Source organism: Aulonocara sp. 'chitande type north' Nkhata Bay, linkage group LG4 (assembly GCF_057382095.1).
Source record: "Aulonocara sp. 'chitande type north' Nkhata Bay isolate Kocher_YH1m ecotype deep benthic linkage group LG4, A_spYH_male_GT1.1, whole genome shotgun sequence".
Taxonomy (NCBI): domain Eukaryota; kingdom Metazoa; phylum Chordata; class Actinopteri; order Cichliformes; family Cichlidae; genus Aulonocara; species Aulonocara sp. 'chitande type north' Nkhata Bay.
The window spans coordinates 33,476,285-33,503,278 of record NC_141347.1 but is presented as its reverse complement, the minus strand read 5'-3'; the positions used below and the strand labels follow the sequence as shown (position 1 = coordinate 33,503,278).

The following is a 26,994-nucleotide window of genomic DNA, read 5'->3' as shown; positions in this document are numbered from 1 at the left end:
AAATGGTTTGAGGTGCTTTGGACATTTACAGAGGAGGGATAGTAGATACTGGACAAAGGATCCTGAAAATGGAGCTGCCAGGAAAAGAGCAAAACCTTGGAGGTTCATGGAAATATGAGGACATGCAGAGGACTGGTGTAACAGATGCTAGGGACAGGACGAGAGCATCCAGACAATCAGCCAAAGATTTCAAACTTTCTGTTTGGTGATTTAAAAGGAAAATTACTTTTATCCCAAATCAATGTGTGTGCCCATTGGGTAATCTAATAAATAGTGAGCCAACATAACTTAACGCATAAGTGAAATTTTATTAAATAGTGGTCATTTACAATACCACATCATAGGAAATAAGTCACTCATTGCATAAAGATGAAGCCACCTTCAGATTTCACACATACAAAAAAGAAAACACAAAGGACCCACAATCACATTTAGCTTGCAATTTAAGGCAGAAATATTTTGTTTCATGACCCAGTGTTTTTGTTCATTGCAGATAAGAAGTCCAAAACTTTTATGAGCAGAGATTTTCTCCTTTTTGTTATTGCTTTTTGTAACAAGCCTCCCAACATTTTTTGGTGACATCTGTGACTTTTGAGAAGTTTGCTGCAGTGGTTTTCACAGAAGATTATGTCACGTAATTGGAATAATCGTATTATTTATTCCAATAAGGCCTGCTTCAATTTAGCCAAACTAATGTAAGGTTATCCTTGAAAACCCACAGTATGGCTTTCCTCATTTACAAACATTTTTTAAAAAGAAGCTTAAGTTGCTTTTTATGATTTCATTTCACAGCACTTGTTTTGCAAACGTAAGAGTGCTCCGAATCTATCCAGCATACGAACCATATCGTTTACTCATCTACACAGCAGATAAATGTCAAAATTGTCATGCTTTACATTGACAGGAAGTCTTCAGGCCTGCACACACCATGCAGTCTGTCGCACAATCCAAAGTGCAGGAAAAGAAACATTTTCCTTTCACCCGATAAGGATGCAGTCTTTAAGGTGGTTTCCCTCCCCCACTGTCCTGGATAGCAGGTGAGCAGGTTCAGGGTCTTCACTGAGATTTACTCCTCATTTCCTCCGTTTCATTGGAAAAATGAGAGCACAATAAGACTACAATGATTTGGTACATGTTCCTTTACATAACCACTAAACAAAGTTTCTATCTTTTAAACTTTACTCCATTAAGCACACAAAGTTTGTGGTCCCAGAAAATCTCTGCCTGGGATTCAGGCTCCTTATTGTGTCCAGGGATGCGGGGTAAGTGGTGAGGTGCGTGGATCTGCAAAAAAAAGAAATCTCCACAAATGGGCTGACTCTTCAGACTTGTCCTGAATTATTCTCTGCATGTTTTGCTGTGACAAACAACCAGCGGCACAGTGACCGCCTTCACAATGCCAGCTGCTCTCGATCAAGGTTCATCTTTTGGAAGAAGGCCTTTCCAAACTCATAGCTGCTTATCATAACAGCGCAGGCTGGGGCCACTTTGATCACCCTGGGCATGAAACCTGGGGAAAATAAACATGTTATTTTTATGCAAAGCACACATTATAAGTTTCAGTTGGCATACAATCGGATAAATGTGTACCTGCAAAAAGGCCCCTGTAGCCCAACTCGGCCCGTATTTCCTTCATGATGTGCCAGGTGGATGACGTTCTCTTCACAGAAACTAGAGGGCATAAGAAGAACATCAGTATGTAAATTTCACACAACGTAAGTGCCTACATCATGAACGCATGTCATGCGCAGACCTCCCAAAGTGTCCATCTCTCCCAGCTCGATCTGTCTGCGAGTCTTCACAACATCGAAGGGCAGCGTCAGGATTGCAGCGATCTAAACACAGCAGACGGAAAGAGTCATAAACTGTGCTATATGCAATATGACTAAGTGCCAGTTTAGTTCAGGGCAACACAGGAAACATTTACTCAGCAATGATTGGTTTACTGGGCAGTAAGAGCCATCACAAAAGGAGTTAGATACACATCTGCATGAATGTTTTACAGGCAGCAAAGTTAGACTTTTATTCCCTTAAACAATGGATCTGTAGAGTTTCAGACTCTTAATGTTTCTGCACAAAGATCAGTCCATAAAGAAAACAAACAGTGCAGTATTGCAGACATTGGTGCATGTTACGTGGATTTCCACCATGATTAAAAGTTCTTTTTCATGAATTGCAGTAGATGTTAGCTGCACTTGAAAGGAAACTATTTATATCACCAGTTGGGTAATTATTGCTCAAGTAACATCACAGTGTGAATGTGTGACCGACACTGGCCTGATTCCCCCAAGTTATCCAATGCAGTCTCTCAGACTTTGGTATCAGGTGCTTTAGTGTTATAAAGTCATTCACATAAATTTATGAGCATGGTAATCGCAGTAGGTGAGCAAAAGAAAGCACTGTTTTCCATAGCGGCACATTTTTTAAAGTTTATTATCATTTGGGTTCAAGCAGAAACTAACTCTGCTTCAGCGATATCAGTACAGGTGTCAGATATCCTAACATTTAACATGCTTAACAACTGTAACAAAGGGCAGGTGTGCAGAGTACTCACTGCTCCAGAAACAGCTCCTGCAGTAAAGCTGATAGAGAAGTTGGCCTGAGGAACTTCAGACTGTTCACAAAGCCGGGCCTTCACCATTTCATAGTTAAACCAGTACAAAGCTGCAAACACAGAGATTGGTAATTTGTTACTTTGGTCCACATTAGAGTCAAACTACTGTCTTTTCAGCTGCTCTTCTGTGGATTTCTACATTTAGAAATTCTCTGAAATTAACCAACACTTAACTTTGACCAGTACGAGCTCCTCTTGGCTGCAAACTCAAAAGAAAGAACTCCAAACATCAGCAGCACGCTAGAGAATTTATGGAAGCCAATTGCTCTCCGTGTCCCAATTACCAGGACAAAGAGCAGCATAAATTGACGTTTTTACTTCCTCCTTATCAAAATAGTTAAATGAAGTGGAAATAGAAGCCTTACAGTCAATAAATACTGGTAAAGAGAAAATCTATTCTGCAGCTCAAATGCGGTGCAGTAAAAATTAAGCACAATGCTACACCTATTTTGTTACCAGGGGGCCTCTATAAGATTTTCAAGGCGAAAAGGGTTAGAGGTTATTATGGGAGACTAAATCGAAGGTCTAGGATAAATGTTCTCCTTGTCAAATCCGTGGAGCTAATTTATGATTTATGGCAGTGAGCTTCATAAGCTTATGGTTATGAGGCTTCTGGAAGAGTTTCATCGATGACAACAAGGAAAGAGTCCTATTTTAACAAAAAGACGTCTGTTTAGAACAGACGGAAGGGAGTGGTGGAATAACAATGCTGCAGGAGTGGTTAGACAAGTTTCTGTGGCGCACTGGTAGGGATGGGTATCGAAAACCAGTTCTTGTTGAGAACCGGTTCCCACTGTTTCAATTCCTTGGAATTGTTTGCCATTTTTGCAAACGATTCCCTTATAGATTCCAGTCGCCCCGAATTACGTTACCACGTTGCGGAGCGTCATTTACCTGGCAGGAAACACGGCACCTAAGCAGCTCAAACGCTCAAAAGTTTGGTTATATTTTACGAGAACAGATGACAACAGGGCAACTTGCAATACTTGCAAAGTAGATATTTCATTTAAGGGAGGAAACACTACGAATATGCAAAAGCATTTGCTCACAAAACACACGATAACCTTAGATGAATGTCGTGTTTTTAATTCCGCTCCGGACTCGTGAATCTCAACCCAGCAGCAGCGGTAACGTTTGTACGTCCTCTCCCGTTAATGCGGCAGGTAAATAATCAACTAACAGTGCATATTATGTTAGCGCAATCTGCCTTATTACAAAACCTGCCATTACTGTGCATTTAGGTGACCATGATGAGACAGACAGAGTCTGGCTCAGATGCTGCCAGTTCTCGCTGCAGTCTACCGGTAGCGTCTCCTTTCAGGCCAGGATAGACGAATGTCACCGAGCAGTGACTAAGTTTGTGGTAAAAGGCTTGAACACATTTGCCACAGCAGATGCCCCCGATTTTCATTAAGTGAATGTGTTTAATTGTAGGCAGGGACATTACTGGATATTCTTGTGTAATTGCTACTGAATAATTTATGTTATACTTTGTTATTGCTAGAGAAGAATATTTATTTTACATTTACAATTTTTTTTCCTGGGGACCCTGTGACACCCCATTGATCTCACTGTTGGGTTTGTAAGGCCATGTTACTCCTAAATTTCTATCTTGTTCAAAGAGAAGATATAAAACAAACTTCTGAGCTAATCGACCTTAGTGTTCTCCTTTTTTAAAAAGAATCGATAAAGAATCGAATCGTTAGACAGAATCGAAAATGGAATCGGAATCGTGAAAATCTTATCAATACCCATCCCTACGCACTAGCATGTTAAGTGTAATCAACATGATGTGTCACACCTGAAAAGGGTACATCTCTGAGAACGGTGGGTCCCCAGCCCCTCCACAGGGACAGAAGTCCATTCTGGGCCACAGCAGAGCGGATACATGTCCGCAGCTCGCTGTAGGACAGCTGACGGGACTGCATCTTGGTCCTGACCAGTTCCAGTGGGCTAATCACCGTCACGGCTCCCACTGCAAAACAGACACAAAGGTTTCACTTAAAGAGCACTGTCAGTACTTTGCTGTGATTTCTGTGTGGGGAGCTTTTGTTTTATTCCATGCACTTACATCTGGCAAGACCCCCAGCAACAAGAGGGACATGACTGCCCTGAAGACCCACACCGAATGTCAGGAAGTCCCGCAACTGGTCGTAGCAGGTGAAGTAAATGACAGTGGCAGGTACTGCCATCACCCTGTTAACATAAACAAACAAAGGTTTCGAACAGAGGAACTGCACACTTTGCAACATATCAATGGAAAGTTCTCATAAAATTATAATAATATGCAAATTTTTTTACTAGAATGAGACTGACGTGTCAGGTACTAAAATGCAGCTTTAGCGCAAGGAAGTACTTTATTAAACCAAGTTCTGCTATTTATTTTTTGTTTTTTTAATTTCTTCTCTTTTCTCCAAGACACTCCCGGTTTCCTTTTCTCTAAAACTCAGTGATATTTAATTCAGTTGAAGCTATGCACATTGAGTGCAATGCTCCAAATACTACACTCTTTCAAAATAAAACTGTACTTACTTAAAGTTTAAGAAATTTAATTCTGAATTTAGGTCTTCTTACACTTCAGTTCTGTGTCTATTCTACGAGTACTGAAACTTTACTAGATGTTACTCACAAAGTTGGTGGTAGCCCGCTCCACAGAGACCGAAGACCTTCATGGCGAGTGATTTTCACAAATGCATCCTGTCGCACAAACAAAAAACAAAAAAGAGAGCTTATATGATGTTAATTGTAAACCAATTGTAGGAAAAACAAAGCCACTAATGCATGACTACTCACAAGAGTCCCGCTGAACTGAGTTGGCTTTTTGTACCAGCTGGTGCAACTGGTTCTATTCTGACAAACATAGATGTGATCCATCAGCCCATTACAATACAGGAAACACTTCCCTGTGAGGAGGCACATGAGGTGGTCAGAGGAAGAGAAAACCACACTCAGATTATTAGCTATTAAAAAGACAAACAAACAAAAAACAACTATGATTAAAAAACAAAATTAGCACATCTCACAATAGCAATGTGAAACTACAAGTGTTTCCTAAACTGAGTCACACAAGCCTTCACACAGGAGAGAAATGTCATTAATAATACAGGCAAAAGCAATGACCGCACAGCTGCTCTGTAGATAACACAGTCCTGTCCTTGCCTCTGCCGGTTTATTTAGTGCCGATTACCGAGAAACCTTTCAAATAAAGTCTAAAAATAAAAAAAAAATAAAAAAAAAAAAGAGGCAGAATTCACATGAATGTATTTACAAGGGGAACTTTCTGTTTTCACTACCAGAAGACATTTGTTTTTAAAGCAGAAAACCAGGTATGCTAATCTACATCTGATCAAGTGTTAGCAACGGCGGGGCAAATACTTACACTTGGAATGACGTGAGACACCATCCCACGGAGCAGAAAAAGACGCTGAAGCTATGAAAATGAAGGACAGAGCACAAACACAGGAGGACAGGTTTAGTGGGGTTAATGTTAAGAGCAAAGCATCACAGTAAAACATGTTAAAAGCAAACTCAGTAAACCACAAAAGAACAAGAGGTCCTACCTTGGTGGAACGGTGTCTGCTGAGCCTGCAGCCTGATCTTCACAACGTCTAGTGGCGTGACTGCAAACACAAGAATGAATTTAGTTATCACAACCACACAAGAGCTGATAAACAATTAACTGAGTGCCAATGCTAAGACACAGAGAACAACTCCAGCCTTTGTTTCTTTCTCACCAAACAGAGATGTGATGAGGGCTCCAGTGCCAGAGGCCAGCATCTGCTGCACTGGAGAGATCGCAGCCACGGGGCCACTGACGCCTCGCTCGCCCATCCTGCCAACCTGTCAAGACCAAGAGAAACAGCATGTCACACCAAGGTTTCAATCACATTAATATTTAAAACCATAGCTTTAAAAAATGCTCTCCACCCTTAAAAGATTTGTAGTGGTTCAAACATGGTCTTGCACTTAAACTAATTGATCAATTATCAGCAGCAGTTTGAGATTAATTTAATAGTTATTATTCAATAACCTGTCTAATCCTTGCAGTTCTGGAGTCAAGAATAGTGTAATTATGTTGTAATACCCATCTTGAAAAATAAACTACAACTAAAAGTTTTCAGACAATAAAAACTTGGGTCAAAAAGCTAAAAAAGCAAATCTAAATGTGAAATTTAAAAGTATAATTACACATGTGTGAGAATGTAAACTGAGATAACACGAGGTGTATATTAACTAAACTTGACAGAGCTGCCTTACCATTTTACACAACACTATCTCCCTGTTATGTAAAACTGTGAGGAAGGAGTGTCAGTGACTCAAAGGATCAGTAACCAAACACTGAGTTTGCAGCTGGATCAGTATCCGGTTAGATCACAATTCCTAGTGTGTGACTCCTGCTCCTGAGAGCCTTCAAATTACTGTCACTAAAACCCTTTTTAAAAGTCTTTTCAAGTTTCACAGACTTTGTATTCGTCTCCATGCATTACGAAGAGTTAAACTGTCATATAATGCTCAGAATTCACTCTGAGAAGCTTGAATTTAAGGAAATTAAGAAATATAAACCAGACAAAACTGGAAGCCAGGTTTCTTTTTTTGGGCTTATTTATATGATGATAAAAAGAAACAACTTAAAGGAAGTGGAACATCTGGAGGAGGAAAAGCACTGTTATTGACAGTATTTCAGTTCATTGTTAAGACACAGTTCATCATTTCTATTTGACACAAATTTAAGTGCAAAAAGAACAACTATGTGAGTAGGAAGGGTGAGTCTACAGTAGGTGGAGTTGTTAAAGCATTATGATAACTTATCTATAACACGCATGCCTTGTCTTCTTGCCCACTCCTAAATGATGGAGCATGTTGCAGAAAAAAAAACCAGACAACTTTGTTTAAACAAAATAAAGTTAAAGAAAACATGCACTGCATTGTGAAAACTTCCTTACTGTGTAGTTGACCTCTGCTTCCTTGGCTAACTTTATTATAGTTTAGAGTGACAAGAATAGCCCTCAGCCTTGGTCTTCCCAATAAGCTTCTTTGTCTGGCCAAGTCTCCTTCCACCAAGTGCCCACAACACACATGCAGCTCAACAGCTCCTTCTCCCTTTTTAATCTCTCTTACACAATGCTGCATGGATAATTGTCACGTCTGACGCCAGATAAACATTTCACATGTGCTGACAGAACATGAGAAACTGCAGATTACATGCTTCTCTGCAAACAAAACAAAACAAAAAAACTGCTGCATAACACAGCGGATGCACGAAGACATCGCGTGCTAGGACATTGTGTTCTTTCCCCCACTTAAGTTAGCTGACTTTGGTTGTAATAGAATTAAAACATGTGAAGTCCAGATAGATAAGAGGAGGAATAGCTGCCTTTCAAGGCAGCTGTGAATGCAGTGATCACATTCACTGAAGCAAACCTTTCTGAAATGTGCTGTCAGCCACCTGCGTTTCACTGCACATTATCTGAGTCGCTAGCTAGCTAGCTGTTTACAAGCGACGTTTCTCACCTCTGCTTTAGCTATGAGCGTTGCCGGGAAACACACAGGTGTCTTCACCCATATCAGTTAAGAGCTACACCATTCTGCCGTGTTTCGTCTGATTATTCGGGTGCTCCACCGTGGATAACCCGTAAACATCTTGTTGGAGGCAGCTTAGCTCGCCTCAGAGTGCAGGTTACAAGCTATGCACGTCGACTTCATAATCATGAACGTGCAGTCATGGGCGTATCATAACCGCAGGAGGCCTGTGCGCATGATTTGTAGATCCGGACTGATCAGGAATGGACTCGCTTGGCCCCGCCCCCCCCCGCTGTCGCTACCGTTGCTTTGGCGCCACCTGGAGGACCCATTGCACTTCGCTGACACATGAAAAACAGTTTTTCCGTTAGTCAGGCGTATCCGTATCCTGAACAACGAAGCATCACACTTTACACAAGAAAAAAAAGGGACATCCATTCATTACACTGTAATTAAAGTGCCGCGTTTAAATCCTCCCAGACGTTTACATTGATAAATAAACTGTAGTCAACATGATTTATGAAAGGGTTACAAAATAAAGACATGATCTATTTAGCATGACTTTGCTTTATTCTGTCTCCATTCCAATTAACCCGCTACTTTTTCTTCAGTTACAATATCTTGATAGAAGTGTTATGTTATAAGTTATGTTGTGTGTCTGCTGCCCTCTTGGCCAAATGTCTCTTGAAAAGTAGATAGATAGATAGATAGATAGATAGATAGATAGATAGATAGATAGATAGATAGATAGATAGATAGATAGATAGATAGATAGATAGATAGATAGATAGATAGATAGATAGATAGATAGATAGATAGATTGAGAGTCACTTTTGCAAAAACCGAAATTGCAAATAGTATTATTGTTATTATTATTTTTGACAGATTATAGACAAAAAACTCTTGCACAACCGTCTGAATATGGCCGATCATTTTCGGGCAAATACCAGAAACTTTTTGGCAGCCAAACACTGTACCACACAAACAGCGTGATATCGTTAGCAATCCGTATTTTCTTATTAGTCACAGGCTCTTATTGCATTTTTAATGGCTGTAAATAAATATGCTTCTTTGAAATTCTCAACTATGCCTGTACTACGTTGTTTTATGAATATTAAAAACTGATTCATTGAAGAGACAGAGCTGGCGTTAAAAGGTGTACAGCAACATTAAGGCACCTCCTCTCCCTCCCCTTTCGGGGTGTGTTCAAGACTGCAGGCTATCATTTGTGTCATTTTGTGGCGAGACTCTTGTGAAACACCTGCTCACAACAGCCCTTCTGTTCATTTTTTTTCAATAAAGGTAAGAGCATCAAAAACTTTATTTCGTCTATCATTGCATTTATGCATGTATCGGTGCGGGCCTTATAAAAAGCTGTTTTAAGTTTCACAGTCTGTGTATTTATCTTGCAATATAAAGAGTTCAACTGTGTCGCTCAGAATTTCCCCTGAGAGGCTAGATTTTTAGGTTAAATAAGGAATATAAACCAGACGAAAGTGAAAGTGGATTTATTTCATTTTAGACTGTGCATTTGTTTTGCTTATTCATATGACGATAAAAGAAACATCTTCAATAAAGTTGAACATCTGGAGAAAAAAGAAAACCACTATTTTGTCAAAGACAACATTTGAGCTCAGTGTTTAGACCCGGTTCATCACTTTTATTTGACATTTTCCCTTTAAAACTCGAACCGAGCTGACCAGATAGCCGAGATTCGGTTTTTTTGGAGACAGACATAAGGAATATAACGAGACACCACTGGCATGACTGCCCGAGCATGGTTATCAAACTCTTTGTGACCTGATAAGATCAAGAATGTGTGCAGAATTTTAATGTACAAATATCATTTATCGTGGTGGTCAGTGAAAGAGAAATCCCCCCCTTCCGCCAGTTTCACTTTCCATTTGTGTGCCTTTTGCTTTCCCCCCTCCAGATGCAGAAGTGGGTTGTGATCTGCTGGGCCGCCCTGGCTGTGGTTGGTGCTGATGTGTGTCCAGATGGAGGGCTGTGTAAAGAAGGGGAAACCTGCTGCAACAGCCCAGCAAACGGTTACGGGTGTTGCCGATATGAAAACGTAAGGCCAGGTGTTATTATACCATCATGCAACTTGAGTGTTCACGACAATGTAATTATATTTATTGTACTTGTTTTAATTGGCTTCCTTTTTGCAGTAAGAGTGGGGGGGGGAACCCCAACGGATATCCATTTGGGTTCATGTTCTGCTAGTAACTCATTTAAACCAAGTTTTGATGTATGAAAATCTCACAATCTCTAAAAACAAAACAAAAAACAAATGTATAGAAACGTTTCTGAGAGACGTCGGACATCTACAATTATAATCAGAAGAAATGATTGCTGTTATTGATGAGTTGGTTTACTTAAAACCAGAATCAGACCTGTTGTAAATTGTTTTGCTATACGACATTTGTTTAAATCAATAAAAATCTATTAGCTTTATATATTAGTATGAACAGTTTCATTCACATCAACTAAATGCATTCCTATAGACTAAAAACAGCCCAGCTTATTAGTCATCAAGTATGTAAATATTAAAGAGTAAAATGTGTAGTGTTCACATCTTCATGGTAACTGGACAAAATCTTCTATAGATTTCTGTTTTAAAATAACTCCAAAAGTGCAAAAGGGAGGAATTCCATCCTAACCTACTGAGCAAAGCTGCAGTACGTCACCTTCAGTGTAGGTAAATTGTCCCTTTGTCTATAGTTAAATGTACATGTGAGATAACCCTTCACTTATACTTTAAAGTAAATATAATTATGCAGCGATACTATTCACCCTCAGCTGTGTTTTACTACTTTGAAATCCAGATAGAAGGACGTGCCGCTTTCCCTCAATGTGATAGCTGTTTCAAACTTTGGTAGTCAAAGTGTTTCTACTACTGCTGTCTCCTCAGGCTGAGTGCTGTGATGATCACATCCACTGCTGTCCAGAGGGCACAGTCTGTAATAAAGCCTTATCTGGCTGTATTAATACCACCCTGACCATCCCCTGGGTGAAAAGAACCCCTGCTGATCAGCCCAAAGTCTCTAAAGTAAGCGTCGTCACACGTTAGTTGTTTTCTGTCACAAAGTCAGATTAAATAATCGTGGTGGATTAAAAGAAGTAATACTGTCCTCTTTCCCACCTTCTGACCACTCAGTCCTTCAGGATGATCAAGACATACGAGAGTCAGGAAGACGACAACATCTGCCCCGACCTGTCACGATGCCCTGCTGAGTATTCCTGTCTGAAGGGTTTGACGAAGTTTGGCTGCTGTCCTCTAACTCAGGTAAGCTAACCACCACAAATAAGACGTGCTTCAGATACTTAAGTAGCACTGAGTGGAAAAACAAAGTGAGTGATGACACTAATCTTTTATTTGTGGTTCATTCCTGTGAAGGAATCTTGAATCTAGGAGGGGATTTCCATACATACACACCGATCAACCACATGATTAAAACTCGTTATTCTAATATTGTGCAGCCAAAAGAGCTCTGATCAGAAGGGGTACTCACTCAGGGTCTCTGAAAGTTTTCACTACCAGGAAATTGGTGGCAGAGTTAGTCTGCAAATTTTTGGGTGACTGGTACATATCAGATTAACTTACATATGATTACTAAGTACATGGCAACAAGATGGTTGTCTATTCACTTCACCTGTCAGTAGCTTTGATGTTTTGGATAACAGGTTCACGTATTTTGTCCCCTTGTCATATTTAGTTATTGTCATATTCATTTCCAGCATCATCTCACTTCCTTTAAAGCTCCCTGGTTGTTACTGTACTTTGGGTACGGCATGTTTAAACATCTTTCACTTCTGTTTTGCATCTTGAATCACACCACTATAACAAAGGTCGGTGCTGAACAACATAGTACAGTTTGGTAAAACTACACCTCCCTTCTCTTTGCTTTTCTAAAGAGTCACTCTAAATAAATCTTAACTTTTTTTTGCAAACTGCATTTAAGCTGTTAACAACTCCACCTGCTGTTACAGAACATCCATTAGGAAAGCTATGGATATTTCCCTTACCCACCCCACAGGCTCTCGTGGGAAAAAGTAAAAAGATGTCTTTATGTCACTGGGTTACAGTAGGAAGTCGAATCTATTTAAACAACATGCACTTTAGAAGACTTTTGTTTATCATCTTGAGTCTTCTGTTTAAAGGGAAAGCTCTAACAGAAATTGGCTCAGATCTACAAATCCTTTTGTTATGTATGACCAATACTTCAGTATCTTTCACCAGCACCAACGCAACAATTATTTATGTCTCGTCTCATTTTTTTTTTCTGCTTGTATTTTATTTTAATTTCAATTTAGGGATTTATCTTTTTTAATTTCCAGATTTATAGCTAACGGTCTTTCAACTGATAAACAGCAAAGTCCCTAACCATTTAATCGATGCCATGAAAAAGACACTTGCACAGAGATAGAGCTTACTTCCTCTCAAAAGAGGATCTGTCTTTGATGCTTTGTTTGCATAGCTGGTTGACCCACTAAGCTTCTACACTTTACCGAGGACATTCAGTGCTTTGGAATAGATTTTTGCTCTTGTTACAAGTTTAATGTAAACTTACCTGCCACTTAATTAGCTACACCTTCTAGCTTGGTCAAGCCCCTCATTTCAAAAAGCCAAACCTCCATGGCGCATAACATGCTTGTTGTATAATTGCAGTCTCCTCATATAACAAGCACCTTTAGTTACTAACTAAATATCTTTTTGCATCTTGAACTTTGCAAAGAGATGTTTCTCAGAGATTCTGGTACATTGACATGATAACATCAGATTCAGATCCATGATGTAAACCTCCTCTTCCACCATATTCAAAAAGTGTTCTGTTGGACCCAGATTTATGACTGTGGAGATCTTTTGAGTGCATTGACCTCATTGTCATGTCAAGAAACTACGTTGAGCTGGTCTGAGCTTTTGTGGTGTGGTGCATTAACCGGCTGGAGGCAGCCATCAGGAGTTAGGTATATTGCAGCCATACGAGGATGGACACAGTCAGCAGCACACAGGCTGTGGCATTTAAAAGATATTCAGTTAGTACTAAATGCACCACGAAAACATCCTCCAAACATCACACCACCACCAGCTTTAATATATTAGTAGAATGGCAGCTGAAAAAGTGTCCCTAATAAACTGGCTGGAGATTGTAAAAGCGGTTTCTGCTTGCACTAAAACAGCAGCTGGTCGTTTGTTACTCTTTATTTCACTGAACCTTTTTTCCTCTTTGAAATCTTTCATTTACTGCATGAATAGATAAACAGTTCCAATGCTTTTGTTTAATTCATAATTCTTGATTTCCTCACTGCTATCAGGGAATCTCCTGCCCCGATGGCAAACACTGCTGCCCTGAGGGCCACGACTGCAGCTCAGACAGCCGAGGCTGCATCAAAAAAGGTTCAACTTCCCCGCCAAAGTATCATAATTAAGTCGTATCACTATTCCTTTTCCTGTTTTGAGTTTTGATGTTCATGTGATATTGTTGCAGAGCTCGTGGTTACAGTTCTATGCAGCGATGGCATTTCAGAGTGCCCAGATGGTACCACCTGCTGTGAAACAAATGACGGGAAATGGGCATGCTGTCCACTATCAAAGGTACAAAATGCTACTCCATACCATGAGTGAGATCATGAATGACAAAAAAGTCAAATTATGGATTTGCATGTCCTGCATTGACGTCCAGTTATCGTGACTTAATGGTGTTTTATTATTTTCCATGTGAACAGGCCGTGTGCTGCGCTGACAAGATACACTGCTGCTCTGAAGGGACCACATGTGATGTCGAGCATTCCAAATGCATTGACTCTTCTACCAAGAAAGAGATGCCAATGTGGGCAAAGCTCCCTGCCAGAGTGAGAGCAGCTTGGGAAAACCAGAAAGGTCAGAAATTTTTAATAGACTGTTTTGCTGTGAACGTTAAGCTTAGTTCCTTGTTCTCACTAAGTATTTGAAAGTGTGTGTGTGTGTGTGTTTATCTTAATCTTTGTGTTTTTCTGTTCCCAGAAGAAGTGCCAGTTGAAGCAGTGAATAACACAGGAACAGAAAACGCCCCCAAAGTCACCACAGCCAATCTGCTTCCTCCATCTGGTAAGACAGTAAATGTGTCATCAGTTGCTAAGGCAGCTGCAGGTGAGACTATCCCCATGAAACAAATAATGTAGAACAATGAGACTGGAAAAGAAAGCACATGATTTATCACAAGACACATAAAGGTGATTCCATCTCAAGTTTCAACATCTTAAAATGACTGCTGAGAATTTTTTGCTTCGTATGTCAAATGCTTTCCAAGATATTATTTTTTAAAAGGTGGTCCACTGACTCACTTTCGGGCCATTTTTTTTGGCATTGTCGGTTTTTAGGTGTGCCAGTGCGTGCATGATTAATGGTTCAGGTAAATCTTTTTTTCTCTTACCAGTTTCATTATTTCCTGGTAATGACAAGACAAATCTGGCGCTGATAGGCAGGTCTATCCAGCTATAATTAAATGTTGCAACACCCCGTCTTCAATGAATGTTTTTGTTTGGTGGTAGTTTTTCCCTTACCAAGCCTGCTAACTATTACAACATATTTATAATGCTTGTTCAGAAACATCACTGTAACTCATGAAAAACGTCAAAATATTACAGTGCAGGCAGCCCAGTTTGAACTTTTAATATGATATTGAAGGTAAAAGGGGGAGCCGCTGCAACGACCCACTCTGAAATCAGTGGAAGCATTTTGGTGGGACAAGCCGGAATGCTAAGAACAAATAACGCACAGATACAGATACCTGCTAAGTAACATGCAAATAGAATTTTACACTTTTTGGATGTGCTGTTACTACAAATAACCACACAGAAAGCCACATTTTTTATTTTTATGTGTCAATTCTTGTGTGTATTAAAAAAACAAAAACAACTTTGTATGGCAAGTATGGTCAAGAGGTCCAGTTCTGTGAATCAACAGTTTAGCAGTCCTGTCTGCATTCACCAGTCACTCAAATCAGCCACAGCCTAACTTTAAGTTTCAATAAACAATAAATAATCTAAACTCTTACCAGAAGAGCTGAAGCTGTTATAGCTGCAAATGGTGGGCCGACATCATATTAAACCCTTTGGGTTAAGAACAGGATGTCACTGAAGTTCATATGCGTGTGAAGAGAGATGAGTGAATACTTTTGGCAATATACATCATTGGTTCTGCTGTTAGTCCAATATGCATTTTCAATTCAAATATATATTTTTAATGTGATGATTTTTGTTGCAATGTCATGGAACAAAAAAACACTGAGGCTGAGGGGCAGAAACCTGAAGCACCACATGGTTTGTTTGACAGATCAAACTTGACAGTCAACCTTTAAAAGTACTTGGAAAAAGGAGAAGTTTTATTTTTAAAGAATGGCTTTTGTAGCATGACATCTAAATTGTTCCAGTATGTGTGACTGTATTGGTAAATACTTCCTCATATAACACAGACTGCTCCAAACTGACTCTGATTTGGCTACAAGAGAAAGGAATAGTGGTGAATGCAGCTGTCTTAATATAACAGTGCTTTTGCCTGCATTACTTCTGCCCAAAACAGCTCTGTTCCTCCTCACTTCCTGCCAACTATAAATGAGTTATATCTTTATTTAGACAGGAATTATTTATCTTTCCTCCATGAGCCAATCAAATGGTTCACAATAAATTCGCTGTGTTTTGTGCACAGCAGGACACACATCTCTGATTAGCTTTAACTATGGTGCATCCTCTTCATTCTCATATTTCCACCATTTGGTCTGAATTTAATGTCATCATTACATCTCTATCATGGTACAACACAAATGACCGTATTGGAGTCATTTGGACAGTTGCCCCTTGTGACTTAAAGCAGGCTTCTTTAGACCAAGGAAGTTATTCAATTCAGTTAAAGTTTTAGTACAGTTTTATTTATATAGCACCGATTCAAAACAAAAGTTGCCTCACTATAAGCTTTATTAAAAGAAATGTTTTAACAGTAAACACGGTGTTTGCCCCCTCAATCCAAACTGGGATTGAGGGCTCCCAGTCTACTTCGAAAAACCCTACGAACCACAAGTAAACCTGCAGTCCGAAAGTGAAATGCACTATTGGAATAATATGGTTTTATGAGGTGTGGATAACATATGACAGGCCCTGATCATTCAGGACTTTGTATTTCAGGAGAAACATTTTATATTTAATTTGCAGTTGTGTAATTGTTTTAGTCTTTTATTTAAATACAATTAAAATGTTTGCAGTTTCGAGTTCATGAATTCTTAGTCAGAGAATGGATGTCTTTACTGACAGGTATTTAAGTAAAACAAAAATATTGAAAGACGTGTCCCTAGTCTGTGGTAAATTATACTAGTTTTTATGTTATATGCATTTTTTTACTGTCATAACTCAGAAATAATATTTAATTGATTGGGGCGTCTTCATTTTCTTTAATTTTGTTCGTGTTCAAACTCACTGACAACTGACATTGCTCCATAACACTGCGAGTGGTCAAAGAGTGCACCAGGTAATTTTAGTAATTATAACATGGAACTGTTATTGTCGTCAATTCCAAATTTGACAAAATCTCATGATGATCTCGCTGGTTGTTCGTATCACTTATCAAATGGTTCATGAGGATGATTATTACATTCAGTCAGTGGAAGTGAGGGCTCACAACGATGGCAGTCATGAAACATTAGTGGATTAATTTTTTTCTCAATGTCTTTTCTCCAGCAAACGATGTTCCATGTGACGATACATCAGCCTGTCCTGATGGCACAACCTGCTGTAAAACCCAAGAAGGTGGCTGGGCCTGCTGTCCAATGCCAGAGGTACAGTATTACCATCTATCCATCCATTTTTTTAAATGCTTTTCAATTTGGAGGAGAGAGGGGAGTGCAGTGCGAACAAACACTACTGAGTCTCGTCTGCCATTTATTTAGACATTTCTGCTTAAATGTATAATTACTTGCAGTTTAAGGTGTTTTAAATATATTGATGGTGTTCTGTTTGCCCTAATTCCAGGCTGTTTGTTGTGAAGACTTCATACACTGTTGTCCCAAAGGGAAGAAATGTAACTTGGAGGCTCAAACCTGTGAAGACGGCGTGATCTCTGTGCCCTGGGCCAAGAAGGTCCCTGCAATCATAAAGCAGAAGGTAGAGGTGAAGGATGTTCCATGTGACGATACATCAGCCTGTCCTGATGGCACCACCTGCTGTAAAACCCAAGAAGGTGGCTGGGCCTGCTGTCCAATGCCAGAGGTACAGTGTTACCATCTATACATCCATTTTCTTAGCTGGCTTCCTTTGTTGGGAGAGGAAGAGGGGAGAGAAGATGGGTGATGGGATGGCAGGGCACAAGCATCAAAGCCCTGACTGCCATTTATTTAACAGTTTCTCTTTAGCATTTCAGGTGTTTTTAGTATATTGACAGCTTTCTGTCTGTGCTGTGATTTCATTTCCAGGCTGTTTGTTGTGAAGACTTCATACACTGTTGTCCCAAAGGGAAGAAATGTAACTTGGAGGCTCAAACCTGTGAAGACGGCCTGATGTCTGTGCCCTGGGCCAAGAAGGTTCCTGCAATCATAAAGCAGAAGGTAGAGGTGAAGGATGTTCCATGTGACGATACATCAGCCTGTCCTGATGGCACCACCTGCTGTAAAACCCAAGAAGGTGGCTGGGCCTGCTGTCCAATGCCAGAGGTACAGTATTACCATCTATCCGTCAATTTTCTTAACTGGCTTTCTTTGTCAGGCTTGGAGGGGCAAGGGGAGGGCAGGGCAGGGCACAAGCAAACATCAAAGCCTTGTCTGATATTTATTTAACAGTTTCTGTTTAACATTTCAGGTGTTTTTAGTATATTGACAGCTTTCTGTCTGTGCTGTCATTTTGTTTCCAGGCTGTTTGTTGTGAAGACTTCATACACTGTTGTCCAAAGGGGAAGAAATGTAACTTGGAGGCTCAAACCTGTGAAGGCGGCGTGATCTCTGTGCCCTGGGCCAAGAAGGTTCCTGCAATCATAAAGCAGAAGGTAGAGGTGAAGGATGTTCCATGTGACGATACATCAGCCTGTCCTGATGGCACCACCTGCTGTAAAACCCAAGAAGGTGGCTGGGCCTGCTGTCCAATGCCAGAGGTACAGTGTTACCATCTATCCATCCATATTCTTAAACACTTGTCCACTTCATGGATGAGGGAATGGCTTGAACCTATCCTGGCTCTCATGGGATGGGATAAGGGGCAGATTACACCTTGGATAGGTCTCCTGTCTATTGCAGGGCTAACACATACCACACAGCCTCGTCTCACATGTGTTTCAAAGTTCCTATTTATATATGTAACTACTTGTAGTTTAAGGTGTTTTTTTATCCTGTAATTTCATTTCCAGGCTGTTTGTTGTGAAGACTTCATACACTGTTGTCCCAAAGGGAAGAAATGTAACTTGAAGGCTCAAACCTGTGAAGACGGCCTGATGTCTGTGCCCTGGGCCAAGAAGGTTCCTGCAATCATAAAGCAGAAGGTAGAGGTGAAGGATGTTCCATGTGACGATACATCAGCCTGTCCTGATGGCACAACCTGCTGTAAAACCCAAGAAGGTGGCTGGGCCTGCTGTCCAATGCCAGAGGTACAGTATTACCATCTATACATCCATTTTCTTAAATGCTTTTCAATTTCAGGGTTGGCGGGGAGAGGGGAGGGCAGGATGAACACATATTACACAGCTCTGTCTGCCATTTATTTAGACATTTCTGTTTAAAAGTATAATTACTTGCAGTTTAAGGTCATTTTAGTATATTGATGGTATTCTGTTCGCCCTAATTCCAGGCTGTTTGCTGTGAAGACTTCATACACTGTTGTCCCAAAGGGAAGAAATGTAACTTGAAGGCTCAAACCTGTGAAGACGGCCTGATCTCTGTGCCCTGGGCCAAGAAGCTCCCTGCAATCATAAAGCAGAAGGTAGAGGTGAAGGATGTTCCATGTGACGATACATCAGCCTGTCCTGATGGCACCACCTGCTGTAAAACCCAAGAAGGTGGCTGGGCCTGCTGTCCAATGCCAGAGGTACAGTATTACCATCTATCCGTCAATTTTCTTAACTGGTTTTCTTTGTCAGGCTTGGAGGGGCAAGGGGAGGGCAGGGCAGGGCACAAGCAAACATCAAAGCCTTGTCTGATATTTATTTAACAGTTTCTGTTTAACATTTCAGGTGTTTTTAGTATATTGACAGCTTTCTGTCTGTGCTGTCATTTTGTTTCCAGGCTGTTTGTTGTGAAGACTTCATACACTGTTGTCCAAAGGGGAAGAAATGTAACTTGGAGGCTCAAACCTGTGAAGACGGCCTGATGTCTGTGCCCTGGGCCAAGAAGGTTCCTGCAATCATAAAGCAGAAGGTAGAGGTGAAGGATGTTCCATGTGACGATACATCAGCCTGTCCTGATGGCACCACCTGCTGTAAAACCCAAGAAGGTGGCTGGGCCTGCTGTCCAATGCCAGAGGTACAGTGTTACCATCTATTAATTTGTCTTGATGCATGCCTAATCATGCAGGTACCGTCAAGTGGTCTTAAATGTACACCCTGTTGATGTATCTTCGGTACACTATACAGACTTGGTGTAGATTCCCCGGGCATAGCCTGTGGCATGAAGTCCGGTCAATAGTATTGCCTTGTTGTAACTGCTTCAGACAATCTATCACCCTCGTAATGGGAAGGGGGCTAAGGAAAGCTCCAGCCAATCCAGGAGAGAAGGACAACTGGTTGCCTAAGCGAAAATCCTTAGTGATCCATTATGTGTCAGGAGGATCGTAACAGTTGAAACAAATTTTTTTTAAACGCCGCGTCTCTGTGGCTTTAAAACCCCAAAACACGGTGGACCAAAAATTGGCCCACCCCAAGGATCAGGTCCCCCGACACAAACAGAATAATTTAGTGTACACTGTTAGGTGACAGGAGGATTGTCATGATTTATATCATGGGGGAACCCAAACAACCTGTGGCGAAACCGTTGGCACAACACAGAAGAGCTAACTCGTCAGGCCAGGACTCCGCAGTCTATTTACACCTACAGGTCAATGGACACTCTTTCAGTGATGAGGATGTACACATCCTGGACAGTGAGGAACACTCGTTTAAGCGGGGATTCAAGGAGGCTATTTGGGTGAAAAGGGAAAGACCATCTCTGAATCGAGGGGGAGGTCTAAGGGTACATCTTTCACCATCGTACAATGCTGTGATTACAGCCTTCCCCAACTCTCTGTGACTGGAGTGGTTGTTAATCAATAGTCATGACAATTTGCATAGTAACGATCAAGGAAGTGACCTCACAGCCCATTGTTCATTCAGTGGGCTAGTTTCAGACATTGTGCAAATGTACTGTTTATAAGGTTGGGGAAACCTGCAGTCAGCTGAGACCGAAGAAGTCACTTGGATGAGTGATGAAATGTTTCTCCCACTGAAAACGCTACGTCCAGATGAGCAGAATCAAACTTCTGGGGCATCTATTAATTCATTTCCCTAACTGCTTTACTTTGTCAGGCTTGAAGGGTAAAAGGCAGAGGAGGCGAGGACAGGGCATAAGCATACACCACAGCCTCGTCTGATATTTATTTAACAGTTTCTGTTTAACATTTCAGGTGTTTTTAGTATATTGACACCTTTCTGTCTGTGCTGTCATTTCATTTCCAGGCTGTTTGTTGTGAAGACTTCATACACTGTTGTCCCAAAGGGAAGAAATGTAACTTGGAGGCTCAAACCTGTGAAGACGGCGTGATCTCTGTGCCCTGGGCCAAGAAGGTTCCTGCAATCATAAAGCAGAAGGTAGAGGTGAAGGATGTTCCATGTGACGATACATCAGCCTGTCCTGATGGCACCACCTGCTGTAAAACCCAAGAAGGTGGCTGGGCCTGCTGTCCATTGCCAGAGGTACAGTATTACCATTTATCCATCCATTTTTTTAAATGCTTTTCAATTTGGAGGAGAGAGGGGAGTGCAGTGCGAACACACACTACTGAGTCTCGTCTGCCATTTATTTAGACATTTCTGCTTAAATGTATAATTACTTGCAGTTTAAGGTGTTTTAAATATATTGATGGTGTTCTGTTTGCCCTAATTCCAGGCTGTTTGTTGTGAAGACTTCATACACTGTTGTCCCAAAGGGAAGAAATGTAACTTGGAGGCTCAAACCTGTGAAGACGGCCTGATCTCTGTGCCCTGGGCCAAGAAGGTCCCTGCAATCATAAAGCAGAAGGTAGAGGTGAAGGATGTTCCATGTGACGATACATCAGCCTGTCCTGATGGCACCACCTGCTGTAAAACCCAAGAAGGTGGCTGGGCCTGCTGTCCAATGCCAGAGGTACAGTATTACCATCTATCCATCAATTTTTTTAAATGCTTTTCAATTTGGAGGAGAGAGGGGAGTGCAGTGCGAACAAACACTACTGAGTCTCGTCTGCCATTTATTTAGACATTTCTGCTTAAATGTATAATTACTTGCAGTTTAAGGTGTTTTAAATATATTGATGGTGTTCTGTTTGCCCTAATTCCAGGCTGTTTGTTGTGAAGACTTCATACACTGTTGTCCCAAAGGGAAGAAATGTAACTTGGAGGCTCAAACCTGTGAAGACGGCCTGATGTCTGTGCCCTGGGCCAAGAAGCTTCCTGCAATCATAAAGCAGAAGGCAGAGGAGAAGAAAGTTCCTTGTGATCACACAGCAGCCTGTCCTGATGGCACCACCTGCTGTAAAACCCAAGAAGGTCGCTGGGCCTGCTGTCCATTGCCAGAGGTTAGCATTGGACTGAAATCGGTTTTTAGACCACATTTCTCAAAAGTACTTTATTAACACACACAGAATGTCAAATTTACACCAAACAGAAAACTGTTGGTAACCTAAAGTTCCGTTACTCTGGATGGCTGCATGCAGCTATCACCAGGAACCTGTTAGTTAAAGGAGCTTAAACTGCTGTACGTGCTGTATGTCCTGCATCTTTTACAAAAACTGGAGACCACTTGAGTATCATATTAATGAGGTAAAAGTTGACTTACAGTGACAAAGCTACCAATACATGCCTAAGCATGTTGCTGGCTAAGTTACAGCTAGTAAAGCGAATATTCTTTACACCACCACGGTGACACAGTGGTTTCGTGGTTGATGATGGAGTGATGTAGATAAAGTGTACAGAAAATAAAGAGTCTGTGGTTAAAAATGTGACTTGTTAAGAGTGTAAAATTACTCTGAGGTCAGTAAGACTGGACAAGTGCGTTGTAACGGTGAGTGTGTTACATGATTTACTGCTGCACCCACTTTACTTAAAAACAAAAGAAAGTTCTGTGACTGCACTAACCCTTGTCTTTGCTAGCCTCTGCACAGACACAGTTTGTTTGTGTAGTGCGTGACAAAAAATAAAAGCAGGTTGTTGTATTTCTAGAAATATCAAATAATATCTTTAATCTACATTGCATTTAACCTGTTTTATTTTTGTCAACATTGCTCTGCCAAGCATTGTCAGGCTTCTGTTTGTATTTGAACTTGACTATCTGTGACTGACTGCACTTTTGTCTTTTTGCATAAAAGGCGGTCTGCTGTGACGATCACAAACACTGCTGCCCGAGCGGCACCACCTGTGACCCGACCGCCGTGTCTTGCAATGGCCCATCAGGCTCAACTCCCATGCTACAGAAGGTACCTGCGTTCACTACTGAAGCACCTACTACTGTGCAGCCTACAACTGAGAGTCCAACAACAAGCGCTAAATCGGAGGAGGAGGACAAAGAAGAAGAAGGCATGATTAACTGTGATGCCCACACCAGCTGCCCTCAGTCGACCACCTGCTGCTACATGAAGAATTTTAAAAAGTGGGGCTGCTGTCCGCTGCCTGAGGTGAGCTCTGCTTTTTCACAGCATCACTGACCTCGTGTCTCCTCCATCTGTTATTAAACATCAATATGCAGCAGCCCAGCGCATATTTGTCGCAGTTTAATTTTATAATGACAGGAGGACATACAGAAAGTGTCAATAAGGTCTTGTTCTCATCCATCTTTTCTAAAATGGTTGCTTCTATTGGCAGTCATTGGAAGAGTCAACATTAACGTCACTATTACTTTGCATCCTAACAATGCTTACATGTATGTGTCACATCTATGAGTCATACTTCCACTCCTGATATAAACGGCGGTTTTGGAAGAGAATGCAAATTTGTAATTTTTTTCACACAACACAATTGAGGCAGTTGATGTTTACTATGATTACCAGCCAGTCCACAAACACCAATCAAACATATTGCTTGAATAAGTTGTGCAGTACAGCACAGTTTCATTTGCAAAGCTGTTGTCATTTAATCCTCCAATATGTAAAGAAATGCTTCACTAACTCTACACTAACACACTGTCAGTTATTACACACCTTGGGCCGTCAGTAACATTTCCCAGGTTTTGAAAAAAAGCTTATTTTTACACCACAGTGGTTTTGTTGATGTCTTTTGTGTAGCTGAAGATTATTTGTCCTTCTACAATACAAGAAAGAGAAAAATCCAGTACAAGAAAATAAGATAGTTTAGATCATTTTAAAAGCCAACCTCTTTTAGGACCTGGCAAGATTCAAAACATCCTGAAGAAGTTGCAAGAGATCTTAAAAGAGGATTAGATGGTTTATTTTAGACCATGTGGTGTGAGGTATGTGTGTGAGTGTGTGTGTGGAGGGCGGGGGAACCACACAGATCACCAAGCAGTTTTTAGGCCGGCTGAGTTTTTTCATTCCTAAAACTTCCTTTGAAGCTTATGAAAGAAAAACCTGCCGCCCACACTGCAGTCACGGAAGATGTTAACTGAATGTCACCTGTTCATCAAGCCCCAAAAAAGCACAACTAGACATCATCTTTAGCCCTAATTTGCATGGTGATATCCTGTTTTTCTGTTTCACATCTTTTCTCATATTCCTGTTGAGAACTGGCGACTTTAGCAGCTTACAGGCCACAGTCACTCAAATGAACTCGAATGAACTTTATTTTGGTTGCCACTCTGAATTTATAATAGTCATTTATAAACTGATGTGTCTTTAAGTTTCTAGAATAGAATTTCAGCATCTTCTTCAGACTCTCTATAACCTTTATATATACACCAATGAAAAAAGAAGTGAAACAGCAGAATTGATGAAGTGAAAGCCACTGCTCATGTTTTCACTTCTCCCCAGGCGGTGTGCTGTGAGGATGGGAGTCACTGCTGTCCTAACCAGTACAAATGTGACAATAGCCGCACGTCGTGCATAAAAGGAGAAGTTGTGATTCCATGGTACACCAAAATTCCAGCCATTACCAGCGACGAGGCCGAGCCCTACTCTGTCCAGTGCGAAGGTGCAAGCCAGTGTCCTGAACAAACCAGCTGCTGCAAGCTGTTCACAGGCGAGTGGGGCTGCTGTCCACTCAAAAATGTGAGTGCATGAAAATATCATATACCCTGGTAGCCGTCTCATCAGGTCAGGCTTTGCCTATGCAAACTGGGGACTATAATTTGCACCAACTATGTGTCTGCAGGCTGTTTGCTGTCCGGATAAGGAGCACTGTTGCCCGCAGGGTTACACCTGTGACATCTTATCCAGATCCTGCCAGAAGCTCATCATGATGCAGCTGGAGAGAGTCCCACTGACACCGGTGTATCTACTTGAGCCTCAACCCCAGCTCAGCCCAACAAAGCACAAAGACATCAAGTGCGATGAACAGACCAATTGCGGGCATGATGAAACTTGCTGCAGGACTTCTGCCACTTCCTGGGGCTGCTGTCCATCTTCTAACGTATGATTTACAGAAACTAGTCCTGCTTCCTTCCTCCTGCTTTATGTTAACTGTCAGGGAGAGCTGAGAACTGTCAGTAAGCCAAGGGCTCCAAAATTTTTCATATGCTTACCTCAGAAAAGGGAGGCTGCACCTCTTGACTGCCTTCAGGCTCACTGCTATTTTGAGATCACTCCTGGAAAGTCCAGTTTTAGGTCAGCAGATGAAAGTAATTTTATTTTACAGCCAAAGTAGTATTTCCTCATTTTGTACTATATACAGTAATTCCCTAGATTTCAGTTCCATCCTTCAGTGAAATTATAACCCTTTACACAGTTAGGTTACCTTTTACCAGACTGCAAACTCAACCATTTTACCCTCTAATTAGTTTGTAAACATATATTCACTGCTCGAGATTCAACATGAGCTCCATTGTAAACAAATTAGTAGGTTAAACCACTGTTGACATGAATAGGTTTTAAACTAATATGTTGTATAAATATGTAGGCCTCTAAACAGAGCCATAAGGAGAACTTTGCTACTTAAAAAAATTAGTGGTATTACTGTTGTGTTTTCATGTAATACTAAAAGGCAAATCTGTACTTACATTGCAGCATCTTTTTAAAAAAATGCCTTATAAAGCATCACAACGTCTGAATTGTGAGGTTTTGTGCCAATAAAAAGGGAGGGTGTATGAGTTAAGTAAACCATTCAGTTTTTTTTACAGACTTTCCTCCCTCTGTCCTCCCTCTAGGCGGTGTGCTGCAGCAACATGAAGCACTGCTGCCCGACCGGGTACACCTGTACGGAAGAAAACTCCTGCATCCAGAACTCCAAGCTTTACTGGCCCAACTGGCACGTGTTCCTCGCCAACAAAAAAAGAGCCCTAATTGTGTGAAAACACCACCTCTAAACTGTTACTAGTTTTAGTTTTTGCATATAACGCACTAATGGAGAAAGAATTCTACATTAATTTCAAAATGCTTTGTTTTTAAATGACACTTTGAAAACGATTTGCACCTCAGTTGCTAAGATGTTTGCAATCTTGAAGTTGAACATTTTGGTCTGAATGCACCTAATTATATAGATGACCGTGTGACTAATGTATTTAAGGAGTTATCTTTGTTATTCCAAGCACACTCAGTTTGTCACTTGAAATGCTACTCCATCCACAATAGAAGACAATCGAAACACTCCACTTGTCAGTCATCTGTTTCTTTAAGACTTGCTGCAGCTGTTGAAAAGGTTATTTCTTTATCAATAATAGTCAATCAGTCAAAACCTGATTCAATATCTTTCATCATTCTGAACATTCAGTCTGATCATTTAATGATTTTGTGGTGTAATTACTCATTAAATCTTGGGTTCATAATTTTGTGCATTGGATTAGTAATCTGTGTTAATGAGGCAAAGGTGAAGAAATTCATGCTTGGATGATCTTACCCTGTCAAAGTGTCACATTATCCATTAAATCAATAAAAAAGAAGTGACATTATTAAAAGTTGTCCAGTCACTTATTGTGGTTTATTAGAAAGGGCTGTGAAAAAAGAAAATGCAGTTTATGAATGCTGTTATATTTAGTTTTATATTTATTTTACAGTGCCAATGTCTGCTATAAATAACATTATAATATATATTTTGTTCTTTGGTATAAGTAGAAATAATTGTTCTCCTTTGTCACATTTCAAAAAGGCCATGCAAATGATAAAAAGAAAACAGGTGTTACAATAAGGAAGTCCACTACAATTTCACGTAAAAGATTACCTGGCCTGTTTTCCTTTATCCTTACTTCCGGCACAGAATTTCACTTTTTAGGCTGACGTCGTACTGCTGGAGATTTGACTTTTATTTTTTTTTATTTTTGAAACCGTGATTTCAGCTTTTATGTGGGCTCGTGCTGCCTCCTGTCTACCAGCAGTAAAAATTACAGCTTAAGTGGAAATCCAAACATCCGATTCTACGTTTCAAAATAATAGTCTAACCCGGAGAAGTAAGTTTCTTGATTAAATATCAAAACTGTTTTTTTAAAGAGCTAAAACAACAAATAAAAATAAAATATTTAAAAACAAATGATAAAAATACGACACTTAAATGAACTGTGAAATTATTTATTACATTAATC

At 40.5% G+C, this 26,994-nt stretch overlaps 2 protein-coding genes across 4 annotated transcripts; one reads left to right on the top strand and one right to left on the bottom strand.

The window, feature by feature from the left end:
• Positions 1 to 288: 288 nt before the first annotated feature.
• slc25a39 (solute carrier family 25 member 39) lies at positions 289 to 8,407 on the bottom strand. 2 transcript variants are annotated; one of them, XM_086290070.1, is made up of 12 exons: positions 8,126 to 8,407; positions 6,349 to 6,454; positions 6,175 to 6,234; positions 5,994 to 6,044; positions 5,408 to 5,574; positions 5,244 to 5,311; positions 4,686 to 4,810; positions 4,416 to 4,589; positions 2,555 to 2,664; positions 1,754 to 1,835; positions 1,591 to 1,671; positions 289 to 1,510 (listed from the first exon to the last, which is right to left on the bottom strand). In XM_086290070.1, exons 2-12 carry the CDS (start codon positions 6,443 to 6,445, stop codon positions 1,392 to 1,394), a joined length of 1,134 nt encoding a protein of 377 aa, XP_086146196.1. In that variant the 5' UTR covers positions 6,446 to 6,454; positions 8,126 to 8,407; the 3' UTR covers positions 289 to 1,391. The 2 variants fall into 2 exon arrangements, with proteins under 2 accessions (XP_086146196.1, XP_086146197.1); XM_086290071.1 differs by having other exon boundaries at positions 5,408 to 5,517; positions 8,126 to 8,405.
• A 790-nt stretch (positions 8,408 to 9,197) lies between these two features.
• grna (granulin a) lies at positions 9,198 to 26,357 on the top strand. 2 transcript variants are annotated; one of them, XM_086290069.1, is made up of 22 exons: positions 9,198 to 9,436; positions 10,068 to 10,208; positions 11,049 to 11,186; positions 11,295 to 11,423; positions 13,454 to 13,535; positions 13,627 to 13,733; positions 13,865 to 14,018; positions 14,145 to 14,225; positions 16,847 to 16,944; positions 17,138 to 17,374; positions 17,578 to 17,814; positions 18,012 to 18,248; positions 18,501 to 18,737; positions 18,938 to 19,174; positions 19,372 to 19,608; positions 20,796 to 21,032; positions 21,226 to 21,462; positions 21,656 to 21,892; positions 22,682 to 22,987; positions 24,296 to 24,532; positions 24,636 to 24,893; positions 25,627 to 26,357. In XM_086290069.1, exons 2-22 carry the CDS (start codon positions 10,068 to 10,070, stop codon positions 25,768 to 25,770), a joined length of 4,008 nt encoding a protein of 1,335 aa, XP_086146195.1. In that variant the 5' UTR covers positions 9,198 to 9,436; the 3' UTR covers positions 25,771 to 26,357. The 2 variants fall into 2 exon arrangements, with proteins under 2 accessions (XP_086146195.1, XP_086146194.1); XM_086290068.1 differs by having other exon boundaries at positions 14,142 to 14,225.
• The last annotated feature ends 637 nt before the right edge of the window (positions 26,358 to 26,994 follow it).

Excerpts from the sequence above, each read along its gene's own strand:
- grna (XM_086290068.1), top strand. The coding sequence starts at position 10,068 with ATGCAGAAGTGGGTTGTGATCTGCTGGGCCGCCCTGGCTGTGGTTGGT. Across the intron at positions 13,734-13,864 it reads CATGCTGTCCACTATCAAAG|GCCGTGTGCTGCGCTGACAA; the intron begins GTACAAAATGCT and ends CCATGTGAACAG. Across the intron at positions 22,988-24,295 it reads GCTGCTGTCCGCTGCCTGAG|GCGGTGTGCTGTGAGGATGG; the intron begins GTGAGCTCTGCT and ends ACTTCTCCCCAG.
- slc25a39 (XM_086290070.1), bottom strand. The coding sequence starts at position 6,445 with ATGGGCGAGCGAGGCGTCAGTGGCCCCGTGGCTGCGATCTCTCCAGTG. Across the intron at positions 6,045-6,174 it reads GCAGACACCGTTCCACCAAG|CTTCAGCGTCTTTTTCTGCT; the intron begins GTAGGACCTCTT and ends TCATTTTCATAG. Across the intron at positions 4,590-4,685 it reads TGCTGGGGGTCTTGCCAGAT|TGGGAGCCGTGACGGTGATT; the intron begins GTAAGTGCATGG and ends TCTGTTTTGCAG.